The 14,277-nt window shown below is 42.3% G+C and overlaps 1 protein-coding gene across 1 annotated transcript in view; it reads right to left on the bottom strand.

Moving 5' to 3' along the window:
• pdlim2 (PDZ and LIM domain 2 (mystique)) overlaps positions 1-13,449 on the bottom strand; it is a 38,052-nt gene extending 24,603 nt beyond the window's left edge. The window contains exons 1-3 of the mRNA XM_037776707.1: positions 13,072-13,449; positions 4,169-4,297; positions 2,126-2,277 (exon numbers count right to left, since the gene is read on the bottom strand). Of these exons, the coding sequence (XP_037632635.1) occupies positions 2,126-2,277; positions 4,169-4,261 (245 nt within the window). The 5' untranslated portion in view covers positions 4,262-4,297; positions 13,072-13,449. The remainder of the gene's footprint in view (positions 1-2,125; positions 2,278-4,168; positions 4,298-13,071) is intronic.
• Between the last annotated feature and the right edge of the window lie 828 nt (positions 13,450-14,277).

The raw sequence follows: 14,277 nt of genomic DNA, 5'->3' as shown, positions 1-14,277 counted from the left end.
CACAGTGCCCCCCTGGCTGCAGGGCCAGAGGCTGACTGGCTTTTGGTTGAGCCCGGGGTAATGAGGCACACAGGAAGGCCTGGATGCCTGTGGTAAATCACCCAGAAACACACCTCTCGTGGCCCGGGCTCCACATACTGAGTACAGGAGAGAGAGATGGCAAGAAGACGGAAACCGATACAGTGGCCATAAGACATTTCTTCCCAGAAAGAAATGGCCCAGCAGGCCTGAAAAACTCATTGCTTTGAATCAGGAACTGCACGGCTGAAAAACGCTTACCTTAAACTTTCACTTCTATCACGTACATCAGAGCACCAGAGGAAGTGAGATGTACGAGATGTATTTTAGGGTCAGATCAGTCTCTAGTCTATAAGCGATGACCTCTGGTTACAGGTCTCCATTAAAGAAGAATTTGCTTCTAGTGAAAGTGCTTACTGTGACTTTATACCAGAGAGATGCCAAACTGACATAAATCAGTATGTGAAACATTTTGCTGATGCTAGCTGTGCACACAGCTGTCAGAATATTGACCAGAGTTCAAGAGGATTGAAATCCACAAGAAGCAAAAGATACATACTTTGCGTCAAGCTGTGACCAGTATTTAGGATGAGGCAAGCCAATGCTTTATTGGACCGCCTGGTGTCGTTGGAAAATTCTTCATAGTTTCTTCTGAGTTTAATGTTGCCAAAGTACTACTTTTTAAAAAAACAACTTTTAGAGGGAATCATATTTTTCTACATGCCTGTATTTTATTTGACATGATGTTTGGTGATCAAATGAGATAATGATGCTAGCGGCTGGATGTGCACACACAAAGCAGTACATGCATATCACAGCAAGAGAGAAATTATTGTACTGCACCAGTATAGCTGTGTGGTAAAGCTTTACCCACAAGTTGTTCTGACAGCCGAGCGAGAGAGCAACGGGGATCACAGAGCGACAAATGCTTTGGTAAACGTGACATCATCCGCAAGGCATCAATGAACAATGAAGTCCAAACAAGTAGCTGCGAACAAAGCCCGACTCAAACGTTTTTCGGGGTCAATGACAAGACTGTGATGGTGTGGTTGCTTTGTCATGTAAAAATAACCCCAGTTAGCAAAGTCTGGGATGAACATGTCATTGGATGCACCAACAATAAACCACTGCCTCTGTGTGCAGCAGTAGACACGCCTAAAAACAGGATGAGCTTCTTCCAGTGGGCAACACCATCTGTGTGATGATGGCCAGTACCCACATCGCCTGATGAGATTAAACTGCCGACCAGATGTTGAGCTGGAAAAAGGGAGCTCTCAACTAAGCAAAGAACAAATCAAACATAACAGACTTGTGCTACTCAATTACACACCTCTTGAGAGCTCGTCTGAACAGAATTCAAATGGGTAATAATATGCTTGATGAGTGGTATTAAGACAGGAGCCTCTGAGGTACATAAGAGTCTTGGCGCTGAAAACCGCTGACATCTAACAGAGTGGGATTAAAGACATGGCAGAGCTACACAGTGGCATTGTCCTGGGCAGGCAAGAAGTAGTGGTGTTGTTTCTGGCTTGGTGGGAGACATGAGGTCAGCGGGGAAAAATTCACTCACATGGACGTGGGACATCCAAGGAGGAAGTATGTGAAAGCACACGTGCGTGAGAGTGTGTTGGTGAATGTTTTTGTGTGAAGAGACTGAGAAAGAGAGTTAACGGCGGCAACAGTGACAATAAATGAGAATTTAAGGAGGACCTTCAATCAAAATGCCAGCCAAGAAGAGCAGTCTTGGCTCAAAAGGGAAACCTTTTTAGTAGCCAACTCCCCATCATCCAAACAAGGTCTTGGCAAATCTCAAAACAGGGTTTATTAAGAGGGACCAAGGAAGGGAACACTGTGGCTCTAGTACATGGCATTTCCCCAGATTACAATCACTTGTTTTTGTTTGTACAGTGCTTGCATGATAAAGTTAAAACCAGTGTAAAGAGGCGACTGTGGTCTTGGCACAAATGCAGAAAATTAGGGATTTTCATTTGGGGAACGATGCTGCAGGAGGTTGCATGGCATTGTATATTTTATGTTTATAAATCCAACATATACATAAACTAGCAGGACTATTTGTTCCTATAGCAGATCTGCAATGTCAGCGTACCTCTCCACCATCATCTGCAGCTCAGTCTTTGAGTTCTTGATCTTGTTCTGAGCCTCCACGTTCAGCATGTCGGACGTATTTTCCCCGTTGATCTCCAAGATAATGTCGCCAGGTTGCAGGTCTGCCTGCCCTGCCTTGCTGCCCCCGTTGACCTGTTGAACAGAAGAATGAGCTCCAGTTAAGGTCCTACTTGCCCCAGGTCCTGCTCTGAACATAACACTTTATGGATCTGGCGCCAGCCCTGTATCTTAAGGCTGTGTGGACAATTTGTCAGCGGCTGACATTCAGCATTAACAAATGAGTAAATGAGAAAAAGGTGGCGACGAGTTGCTTCACACTCTTAATCCAACTGTCTCTCTCAACAACTCATAACACTAGTAAATACCAACAGACGCCACAGCGTTTCACACACATGGAACGAGGCAGTGCCGGTCAACAGCGGACAGATTCATGACACCCTCGGGGAGAAGTCGTTAGTGTGACACTACTTGATGGTTTGACTGGGCCTGACCTTTGCAACCCGCCTCACCGCATGTCAAAGCCAATGCTATAGCACCACATCAGAGGGAATTCCACACTAATGGGCCGAGACATAAGGTCCTAGCCACCGCTTTCAGCTCGGTTCCTGTGTCCCAGGCATGTACACCCAAACACACCGGGCTTACTAAAACAAAAGAAGAAATGAGGAGGCTGATGCTGCTGCAGCTGCTTTAGAGAGTAAGTATGACATTTGCCACAAACAGTGCTCGCCTCACAATTAAAAACAGAGCGAGGCAATTAAACAAAGAATGCAAAACAAAACAAGTAAAGAGCCAATCAGAGAGGAGGAAAGTCTCATTCTTAAATCTCTACAGGAAAAAATAGATGCAAAGAGAGTGCCAGTCAACAGGCTGTTTGTCAGTCTAGCCAAGCAAGAGGGCAGAGGTGCCATGTCTGTGGGCCCACTCGAGAGGCAATTAAGCGTTGCTGTGGCGACCCACAATAGTGCGTGCCTTTTCTGATCAGGACACGCCTGGTTTAACATAAACTAAGAGCAGCTGGGGGTTCTTTTCCAGGGTCGGTCCCCGAGAGAAACGGAGGCAAGCCATCTTTCAGGCCAACAGGAATAAAAGAGGGCATCCATGTCATCTCTGTGCCAAGTGCAAACCACTTCAGATGGCCCAACCCTGTGGTTGCTTAACTGCGGGGTGGGAGGGGGTGGTGGTGGGGGGGAGTGGGAGACAAGCCGTATCTCATACTGGGCTTTGCAGACCAATTTCGGTGATGAAGTTTCTCTCTCGGCAGGAATCCATGACACTTAAGAGAACCCGTTTGATATTTGAGACAAGCAAACATGCTGGTGTTGTTTACTGGTTAGCAGTAACAAATCAGACTTATTCATGAGCAGACCTCATAAGTTTTCAAGAGGGAGCAAACTATAAATCCTTTTGAAGTGTGTCAAGCACTGGCACCCTGGCATGTTTTTGCCATAATTTATCGTTTATGGTCTGAGGAGCCACTGGGGGAAATCTCACTGGAAAAACAAAACAGGCTGAGGTGGTGATGTAGGAGCAGAATGTGCAGTGGGCAGAAATGGGTGTCTCCGGCATGCAGAGGGTTTCCTGGTGGTGTTTACTGCATGCCAGTCTGTCTGTTTACAGCAGTAACGTTTCCACTTCTTCCATTCCATCTTCCCTTTTATTTTTTTTAACAGTGACTGGGAATTTACAGATGCACGTGGTACTGCACGAGAGTTAGCAAAGAAACAGACTGCACTCTGGGACCAGGAACCCCCTCAACTCCCACCCCAACTTCCACTGTAACTGTAATCAGTGGTTTCCTCTTAATGTAATCTACTTCCATTCTATTCTAACGGGTTCAGTAGTCAAGGAAATAGGTGCGAAGCAGCCCGCGGACACAAACAAAGACAAGAAAAGAGACGTGGCGAGGAGGAAGTTGACTTTGCATGACATGCCATTACAGGCTGTGTTTTGACAAAAACAGGAGGATATGGTTTGATAAGGTGTGACGAGGTTCAGCGACAGGGCCGCTGTTGGCGAGTACCTTTGATACAGTTATGGCCTTCTTGAAGTCCCTTCCTCCGAATATTCTGAAGCCCCATGGCGAGGGACCGATAAGGTTCACCGTCAGCGCCATTTAGTGATCAGGTCAGCACACACTCTTGTCAAAACCCTGAAACAAAAAGAGACACAGCGAGCATAAGTGTGTGTAACATGTGGGACATAAACATGTGCATGGCTGAATGTTTCCATCAGAGTCCCAAGTTTCTGCTGGCCAGGATTAATATTAGGATCATCAGGTGAAGACAGTGAACATTTGCATAAGCCGCCTTTCATCTCCAGCAACACTTCACTTCCACAGGCCTAAATCCCCCTGACGTGGATTGTGTAACCACATCAAATAGGAATTGGAAGAATCTGAAACTAAAGACACATGACTAACATCGCTAAAGTGCCTGCAACGCCAAATGAGTTTCATTGAATCCAAATGCTCTTTCGGGACACAAACGCAAACAAAAAGCCGTGCAAGCACACGAGGAGCCGAACGTTTCGCACTGTTTAACTGTGACCATTGTGTTGAATGTATACATATACAGTGGTGGAGAATGATATACGACACAGTATGGTAGCCCTTTGAGGCTTGTTTATAAGAATGAGCTGTATATATAAACTTGTCTAACAATGCAGTTGTTTCGTAAATCTGAAGTTCCTTAGTGGATATTTTATATTTGTATGGTTAGGCTTTGCACGGAAATTTATAGATTTTGCTTTCTACGAAGTCTGTTTTGAATTTGTAAATCTAAAATTGTAAATCAAGCGTTTAAAATTAAATCTATGGAGACGCCAATGATTAGTGAAACCATGTGAGGGTTGTTCTGTTCTCTTGTAGACTGAATTTTCTGAAATGGCATTTAATGCAATATTAAGGAAGCTCATCTACGGGCCTTTTTGCTTTCCAATATGGGACAAATCACTTCATCTGAACAATATTTTGGAGTTGACAGTCAGCAACTTTTGATTACTTTAATCCGTCACAATTCTACACAGCTGCATGACAAGATAGACAAGTTAACAGATCCTCCAGATGTTGATCTTTCGTTACTGGTAAGGATTGAGCTGTCAAAATATTACACATTGCAAAAATCATAATTGGTGATGACAGCGTGATGTGCGCTACCGTCTGTGGCATATAGATTTTCTCCAGCAGTTCTGCAAGAGCTCATCTGTGTAGACGTACACAAATTGTGTACTAAAAAGCAGAGCTCTCTCTGTTGACCTGGTAAGGATTATTGGCTATCCAGCTTCATGTTGCTTGACTCTAACTAATCTATGATAAAATATGTGTTTGGCCTTGAGTTATCAGTGTGAACACGGTTGACACGATCAGCCAGCGTGCCAAGGATGATAATGTTCGCATCAGCAAGGTACTAAAGGGTAATCAGATGGGAACATGCAATAAAGCAATACATACAATCTCAATAAGCCTGCAACAGTTTTGGGAGGGGAACCAGACGCAGATGATTAACTAAACTTACTGTCAACATGTACACTATCTTCTAAAATATTAATGGGAGCAGAATACGGCTTTAAAGCATTTAAATAGTTATGCGGCTGATGCTGCTTTTCGACTTGAGGTTAATTGCCAGTTTACTCTGCTCACAGCTGTAGATGAAGTTTGTCTGCTGCAGGACTGCGTGTGGAGACAAGAGCTCTGTGGCGTAACAGTGATGATGGGATGAGCAGCACCTGCACAATGCTGTCTGTGACTGAAACTCAGCTCACTGAGAAAAACATGCATTTATTTGAGCTAAAGACATTAGTGCAACAGGTAATATATAGGTGCAAATGTAGACAATGACCTAAGCTATTTTAAGTATAGACTGCCTCTCTCTCTCTTTCTCTCAAAAAAAAAAGAGTCTACACCCAAACAATTTTAAATCATCTGTTGCTTAACTCAAAACACAAACAAAGCTTCTGTCATCAAACTCTGAAAGTAAATGCAGAACAGTGATAGTTGACCGTTGCTTTCTGCAGATGCTGGATTTGTTTTCCAGATCATCAAGACAAACCACACTTTAATTTGGACTTTTTGTCATTTTACAGCTGAACAGTACACTACAAGATGTTTCTGAAAACATTTGAGGTGAGAAATAGGTATTACAGTAACAGAATATTGATTCATATTTGATCAGCGATGCCTAGTTTGACCGTTTGATTTGACAGCCGGCTCATAGACAGCAGCTGGAAGGCAGACTCCAGGACAGCTCTCACTGGTTGTTTTTCTCTGGTCTGTGAAATCTTGCAGATGCCATTAGGAGCATCAGAGGACACAGAGGCACATGATTTTTTTCAGATTACCCGTCTTTTCACAGGTTAATATCTCAATGCAAAGTTTACTATCATACTTGACAGTTCAAGTTGGGGCAAAGCACTGCATATCAGACAGTGCAGAGTCTGCAGTCATATTGTGACCAACACTGGAATGAAAATAATGTCTATAAATAAAGTGATAAATCTGTCAATGATTACAAAAGATATGAGGCACAAAACTTCTGAAGATCACAGGCCCACGTAAAAGTAAATCTAGGACATCAGCCACGCTACAAACACTGGCCCGTTTCATCAGCTGCACATTCCACAAGTGTTTGGGACACGCCGCGCAGACCCAGTAAGCCATTAACAGTCTGGGCCAATTAGCAGGGTTACTGGGCTCACCATCATTAGGGTCTCTTAATTGCTGTGGCCTCCAGAAATAAGTGCAGTTGTGATAATGGCAGGGAGCAGCCGCCCTAAAGTTTCCCAGCCTCTGGGGGTATCAATTAGTTCCATGAGCCTCTGCAGCTTCTCCTATAGAGCGGCCATTATCAACCGAGCACCCTGCTAATTCCCTGCGTAAACGTTCACTGTTAGCATCATAAAAGCGCTAGTAGCGGTGGGTAAATGTCAAAGTGAAAGGATGGTGAAAGGATGGTGAAAGTATGCAGCAGAGCGGACAGAAAAACAACACAGTGGTGGTGAGGATAAAGTGGAGCACACTCATGGGCTGTGCTTAATTGGCCACTGATGAGGTTTTAAGACTGCTGCTCGCATTAAACAAAGTGCTGAACTCAGTTTGATGAGACCTCACCAGCACACAAAGGTACTGTTGGGCAGCTGCCAATACACATAGAAAGGTGAATTCTGTTCTGGTGACATCCAGCATGCCAATCTGGCAGCACAATTCAACGACACACCCAACACACAATGAGACGAATTCTCGTCATGAAGTCATTTCTATGGATCGCAGGTCAGCATCAGCCGCACAGCAGGAGGAGAATGGAAACTGGTACTATAGGCGTACGTAGTGAAATACTCTCACTTCCGACGAACACAATGGACACGTTTACGACTTACCTGCATACCGACAAACAGCAAGGTGTCAAGTTTGACAAACTACAAGAGCCAGCATCCACGTATATCCATTGGCTCATACACTCAGTTACCAGTTTAATCCAAGCTAAAAGTCATGTAGTCTAATACAGCAGCACTGCAATAAATCCTACACCCTATAGTCAGTTTTGGTTAAAACTGTTTTTAAGGAGGCGTTTATTCGACTTTGAAAAGTAATTTTTGAGGCTATAGAAGGCTCAGCTGTTGAAATGTATTACGAGAGGTGTTTCTACTAATTTATAGCGCTGAAACAATTAATCAAATTAATCAAGTCAAACACCACAAAAAAATTGACTATAACTATTTTGATGGTTGAATTATCGCTAGTAAAATTTCAAGCAAAAACGCCCAAAACCCCAGCTGCTCAATTTTGAGGATATTTCACTTTTCTTTGTCTTGTGATGTAAATCTCTTTATGTTTTGGACTGTCGGTCAGACAAAACAAGTAAATATCATCAACTTACAGTAGTCTTTAGGAAATTGTGATGCGAGTTTTTCACCATTTTAGAGCCTAAAGTTTTGTCTACCCAAATTTATTATAGAGGGTTATTAGTGAGGTAATATCAGTATTTCATATGATTGTCCTTACAGATCAAACAAAGCTTTTATGCCACGTGAGCATTGGACACTTCTGCTCTAAAGAACGCCAAGTTTTCTCCACCACTGAACCTACAGATGTCACTCCTTTCAATTTACGTGATTGCCACGGTGGTAAGGTGCCCCACGGCAGCTGAAAGGGAGGGGGGGGGGGACTTATTTTATCCAGCCGATTCCAGCATTAGCTGCAGAGCGCACCACGAATATTTTATAATTAGAATTAGCTATAAGCAGCTTGAGACTATCAAAAATATTTGGATTCATGTCGTTCAAAGACCCGAATCTTCATGTTGCTACTAGGGCTGTCCTCGACCAAAACAATTCTTAGTGGACTAATCAAGTTCTCCACAAAGAATCACACAAAACCGCCACTCCACTTTAATTATTGTGTTTACCAGAGATGTGATCATAAGTTTTTTTTAGAAACAAGTCATTCAGCAATGGGGCAGCCCCTACAAATCTCAGTGTTGCTACTCAATTGGACGTTCAAAAAGGTAAACAAGACCATTATGAGCTCACACTAACTTGTTTCAGACTGTACATCAGTTTCCAGATGGACATTTTCACTCTCTAAGCCTGTCATGTACATGCTCAAAATGTTAAAAACCTTTTGGCACTTGTCACATCTATGAGACATTGTCCCTACAGGCAAGAGAGATAGTGAAGGTATGAACGGGAAGAACAGGCCTTTCCAAATGTTGGATTCAAGACTCGTTGCTCCAACATGCAGAGAGCCTCAAGGGTTTCATTTGAAAAATGTTTTCAATAACATATTTTGTGCTCATGGTGAGAACTAAAGGATTGAAGGGATACCATTGTGTCAAAATCAAAGAACTATATTAATTGGTGAAGCTAAAACAAATATTACTGATATATTATTATTGATATTTAATGCTACTTGCTGATTACTCTTAGTTTAGGATACTTGATATACATATAGCAGAACGTAAAACACGTTCCGTCACACAAATATACAAGCATTGTGTCTGCTGTACTAGTATTGCAGGTATTTTTACTGGCTATTTTTACAGACAACACCTAATTGATGTGCAATCTTCAATTTAGCATGTTTATGTAACATAACAGGTAGTTACGACTACTTTAGGCTGAATGAGTGAAACCTGCTAACAAGTCTGAAACTGTGTGTGTAATTTACTGAATTATGATGACTCACACCTGATGAGTCATTAACTTTGATCAACACCACAACACAGTTATGGCAACCAGTGGTCATGTTGACGGTTAATATTATTAGTATTTAATATTAAAAAGTGAAAGAAAACGCATTAGATGGAAAGACACACGGCTTGCTAAACATGCAGAGTGAAAAGTGCATCGCAGGGAACCATTACCATCACTACGTTTAGCCAAGCTAATCCGAAGAATTAACACCTCGTTCCTTCCGAGGAATGTAACATTTGGAAAAAGAAGTTGCTACCATATGTACTGTGGTGGAAATCAAATATTCACAAAAACTGAGCGGCATTAGATTAACTGTGAGGATTGCTGACTAAACCTCTGTATAATAAAATGTCTGGCAGCCGAACCTGGCCACCTACATCAACTCTTCACCTCCTCCCTCAATCACTAGAGAGTGTTTTTCCTTCCCCCTGAACTCTGGAGCAGAAATCCCCTTGGATTGAAACGAACAAGCACTGACTCTCTCTCTCCAACATGCTAATACTGAGAGAAAAGCTGATGAACATAGCAGACGCAGCACTTCCAACTGAAAGCTGAGCTTTGATGCAAAGGAAGGCACACACATGCTCTCTCAGATGAGCCGCTGTGGCTGCGGGGGAATATTCCTGGGATGAATCACACTTGTCAAAGCTCTCGCTGGTGGCCGTACACCAGCGTGAACTTTCCACAGCTCTCGTCAGTGATGAGGTCTGATGTTGACTCTACCGTGTGTGTCACGCACCTACACTGACAGGTCGGCTCCTACCTGGACACACACACCCACTGAATCAAAAGGAAAGGAATGCAATAGCGAGCCTATCCCCTGAGTAAGACATTCTCCACATCACACCCTCACTACAGAGATGAGAAAATAATAATCAAACAACAACATATGATGTCAAAAAAGGGTGTTGGTTGATGAGTTTCTGTATCGTTACATATAGTGCATTGATGTATCATCAAAATAATTATACACTGAGCCATACCTGTCAGTTTTGCAGGTTACTCCCTTTTCAGTGAGGAAACTTTTAAGGACGCACACTTCTGTAGGGTTTCATGCATGGATGTATTAAGAGAACTGAATATAGCGTCGGAGGCGGGGCCCCGTTCATTCCTATGAAAGTTGCTCAGTGAGGCATGATGCCAAAATGGCTCGACTTCCGTCTGGAAAAGTACTCGGATCTTCCGGTGATCTTCCGCATCCATTGGGCCTATGGAGCAGGCGCAGTAGCGTCCACTCGGTCACATGACTCGGTGATGGGGTCCCAACAACACACCGTCGTCACGACTTGTGCTGTCGTCACGGTCTGGGTCTCATTCACATGAACGGAGGAAGGGAAATAACTAGTGCGTTTTACAACTTTTAGGACCTAATGATTTAAATAAGGGCTATTAGAGTGTTCGTAATGGGGAATGATTTACCTCAAAAAAAATATCCACTGAGTTACAGACGTCTATTTCCCAAAGTAAGTCTATAGGAAAAAGTATTTTTGGGCCCAATGGCATCACGAGACAGACACGGAAGTTGTAGTATGCCGGTTACGCCACTACGAAAATTGGCATCAACGACCGGCGCTCTTCCTGGGGTCTTGGTTTCAAGCTGTAACATAATCTTATCTTCTCCAGGAGAGTTTCTAAGATTAGCCATCATCCCTTTACCACTTTGCTGCACCACTGCAACAGTGGACTGGATTGTGTCCACTGTGAAGCAACAAGACAAGGACACTGTGGTAGTGGCTCCACTTATCTCCCTCTGCATCAGCATCATCTGGAGATCATGTTACTGCCGTTCACACTGAACAGGCTCCACACTCTGCTGCTCGGCAATCAGGCCACTTCACCACATCCTCTGCCATGCACCATTATGCCCTCCTCACAAAAAGACACACCACTTTATTCATTACATGCACGCTCTTGAAATACACCGCAGCAACGGTTGCACCTCGGAAACATCCTCTTTGTCCCACAAACTGTTGCTTCTACGAAAGTTGATGCAACGTGAAAGAGAGAACAGTCAGAAATATCGTGCAACGCCTCTCCCTCAGCTAGAACTGAAAACCACGCGCCAAAAAAAAACGCTTTCATCATTCAGACTTAACAGATAATTCTAACTTCCTGCATGACTGTAAACATGTTCATCACGGAGGAAATTCACTGCCTGTTACAGGCCCTGAAGTAAAAAGTAGTATTTAACAAAACTCCAAAATAAGTCCTTTGCTTCAGTTAAAACCACAACGCAATTGTAAAACAAACAAATTCTTTCCCTGAGTTAGAAGGTTAACAAGTTATCCTTGTTTTCTTGAAAAGCCACTGCTTCGCTCTAACTAAAATTACAGAGGTCTGTTTTTGGTTCCTGGATGGCTTCAGCTGTATCTGAGTAACAGCACAGAATTCACTCAAAGAAAAAAAAGAAGCCACCAGGAAACACTCACACTATGAAGTGTTAGCTAGAGCATCATGCACACAAAGGCAGCCACAATACACAAACAGCAGGCGGTAGGGGGGGGGGGGGGTTTGGGAATATGAGGTTTCATTGGGAATGTTCTGGATTATACGTGAAACACCACAACTTTCCCACCTGCTGAGCTCACACGCCAGATCCATTTATTTCTGAACGTCTAGACTCTATAGAGCTGTGTATTGACAAGAACCTGGCAAAACGATGCGTATCATGATACAGGAGTTATGATTTAATACATTTAGATACTGTAAATAAGGTGATTTATTGCGATTTCTTTAAACTAATTTTAGGAAAACGGTCATAGTATAAAGAACACACCACCATATGCATCAAATTTGATAAAAAAAGTTGACTTTTTTATGCAATTAGAACTTATAACAGTCCCTGTAGCATCCAACATCATAGTACTACTTTGAGAGGCTTTGCAAATGACAAAGTATTGACTGAGTTGCATGTAAACTATTACTTAAAAATCGAAACAGTGTTTTTGAGAATCGATACAGCATCACAAAACTTTCAAAATTGTGATATTTGATTTTTTCTATATTGTCTTACACCCCTACTAGACCCTTTTTAAGGAAGGAGAGTGAGGGAATTATACAGTGAACTTGAACTACAGTGACTAATTCAGAGTCATCATCACCATCAACAGACCACTTTAGGAGAGAGAAGATAGCAGCTTCAACAGCTTCACCTAATAGGACATAAATACTGACTTGAGGATTCCTGAGGTTGCACCTGGTCCAGCCTCCACAAATCACTCAAGAAACAACCTCCTCCTGCTCTCCTAAACACAGAGGCATTAACAAGGGTGGAAAGGTCTGCAGCACTCTGTGTGTGTGGGCTTAAAGTTTTTCTAGTCAGTTAGACTGACTTTCAATTTCCACCTATATATCATATCATTAGCCACAAAACAGCTCATATAATGTGCACACTTTTCTTTTCTTTAACCTCGCATACTTGGCATCAATCATAACTTATGTAGTTCCCTGAGGTTCCCACACTGTTCAGATGTGAGTCTCTCAGGTCAAGACTACAATAAACTGATAGTAAATCACACTACATATAGCCTGCCATAAAAACGACTACATAGCACACAAGTTTACAAAGAGAAATGTGATAGAAAATGATGCCATTTGATAGAAAATAGTGAGTAAAGGACACTCAGTCAGCTCCACTGAGTGTACTTGAGTTTAGATTAATTGAGCTGCACACTTTGAGCCAGCTAAGAGACTATATGGACGATGAGACTCTTTTAATTAACTTTTAATTTTACTTACCAAGGTGAGAGCAGTGATTTCAGGTGTCTTCTCCACCTGTTAAATGTCGACACCCAGCAGCTGGTCCCAGTTCAGTTTCACCTCAGCCTCCAAGACTAAGCAGAAAGCAGCTTAATGTGTCTCCTCCGTCAGTGTGTGGCGGGTATAGTCCGTGTTGTGTCTCTGCTGCTGGTTTCAGTCGTTTAAGGTGCACGAACTCCACCTGTAGCTGCGCGCGCAAAGGTATCACTGGGACGAGTAGAGCTCGCGGTGCCATGTGCTATTACCAAAATAAAAAGGTTTGACACAAAACTGGGCGTGTCGCATCGGAGAGGAGGCAGAAGAAGAGAGGAGAAGAGAGGAGAGGAGGGTGCAGTGGTGATAATTGAGCCATTTATCCTTAAAAAACACACTGAGGCTGCGTGCGCCATCTGCTGACGGTGTGGAGCAGAGCAGCACGCGCTCCTCCAATCAGAGCCATCAATTAACTAGTGACGTAATCACCTTCCAGCTTGTTGATTAAAGTTAACGACTTTCACCTGGTGTCACAGGTGCAAATAGGTCGCTGATTAGATGTTAGACAACTGGTTTGTGTTAAATAAATAAAGCAGGAAAAGAGAAAACAAAACAACTTCATTTGTCAATAATTATTTCTTTTTATCTTATCTGTCCTTTTTTTTATTAAATTTGTATATTTACTGAAGCAGTTTCATATTTTATATTTTCTTAATCTTACTTTAATCTTATATCCTTGTCAGAGGCAATTTAGCCACTTAAAATCAACATAATAATTTCACAATAAAATACAGTTATTAAATCTTATAGCTACACCAATGAGTTTAACAATTATTCTCCTTTTATTCAAATTTCTGGTCATTTACTATTACTACACATATGTATTTTGTATCAGTGTTATACTATATGTTGATGAAACAGTTTATTGTGAAATCTAATACCACTGAAGCATCAGTATAATCAGTCTAAACTCTGTCCCCTTTATTAGGTACACTTGTCTAATGTGATCTAATACAACTGTTCTGCCATCAAGTCTACTTTTATGATGCCTATAGGCTAACACTTCACACTGTTATAGAGGTATTAAATTACATGTTTTGTCACTGAGGTCATAGCTAGTGATGGTGTTGTTCTGGACTGCATTATATTGAGAGGTGTTTCTAATTTTCTTTCAAAACATATAATTTAATACCTCTATAACAGTGTTAAATG

This window comes from Sebastes umbrosus, chromosome 8 (genome assembly GCF_015220745.1).
Source record: "Sebastes umbrosus isolate fSebUmb1 chromosome 8, fSebUmb1.pri, whole genome shotgun sequence".
Lineage (NCBI taxonomy): Eukaryota > Metazoa > Chordata > Actinopteri > Perciformes > Sebastidae > Sebastes > Sebastes umbrosus.
The sequence above is the reverse complement of the archived record's forward strand: the minus strand, read 5'-3'. Positions and strand labels throughout refer to the sequence as shown.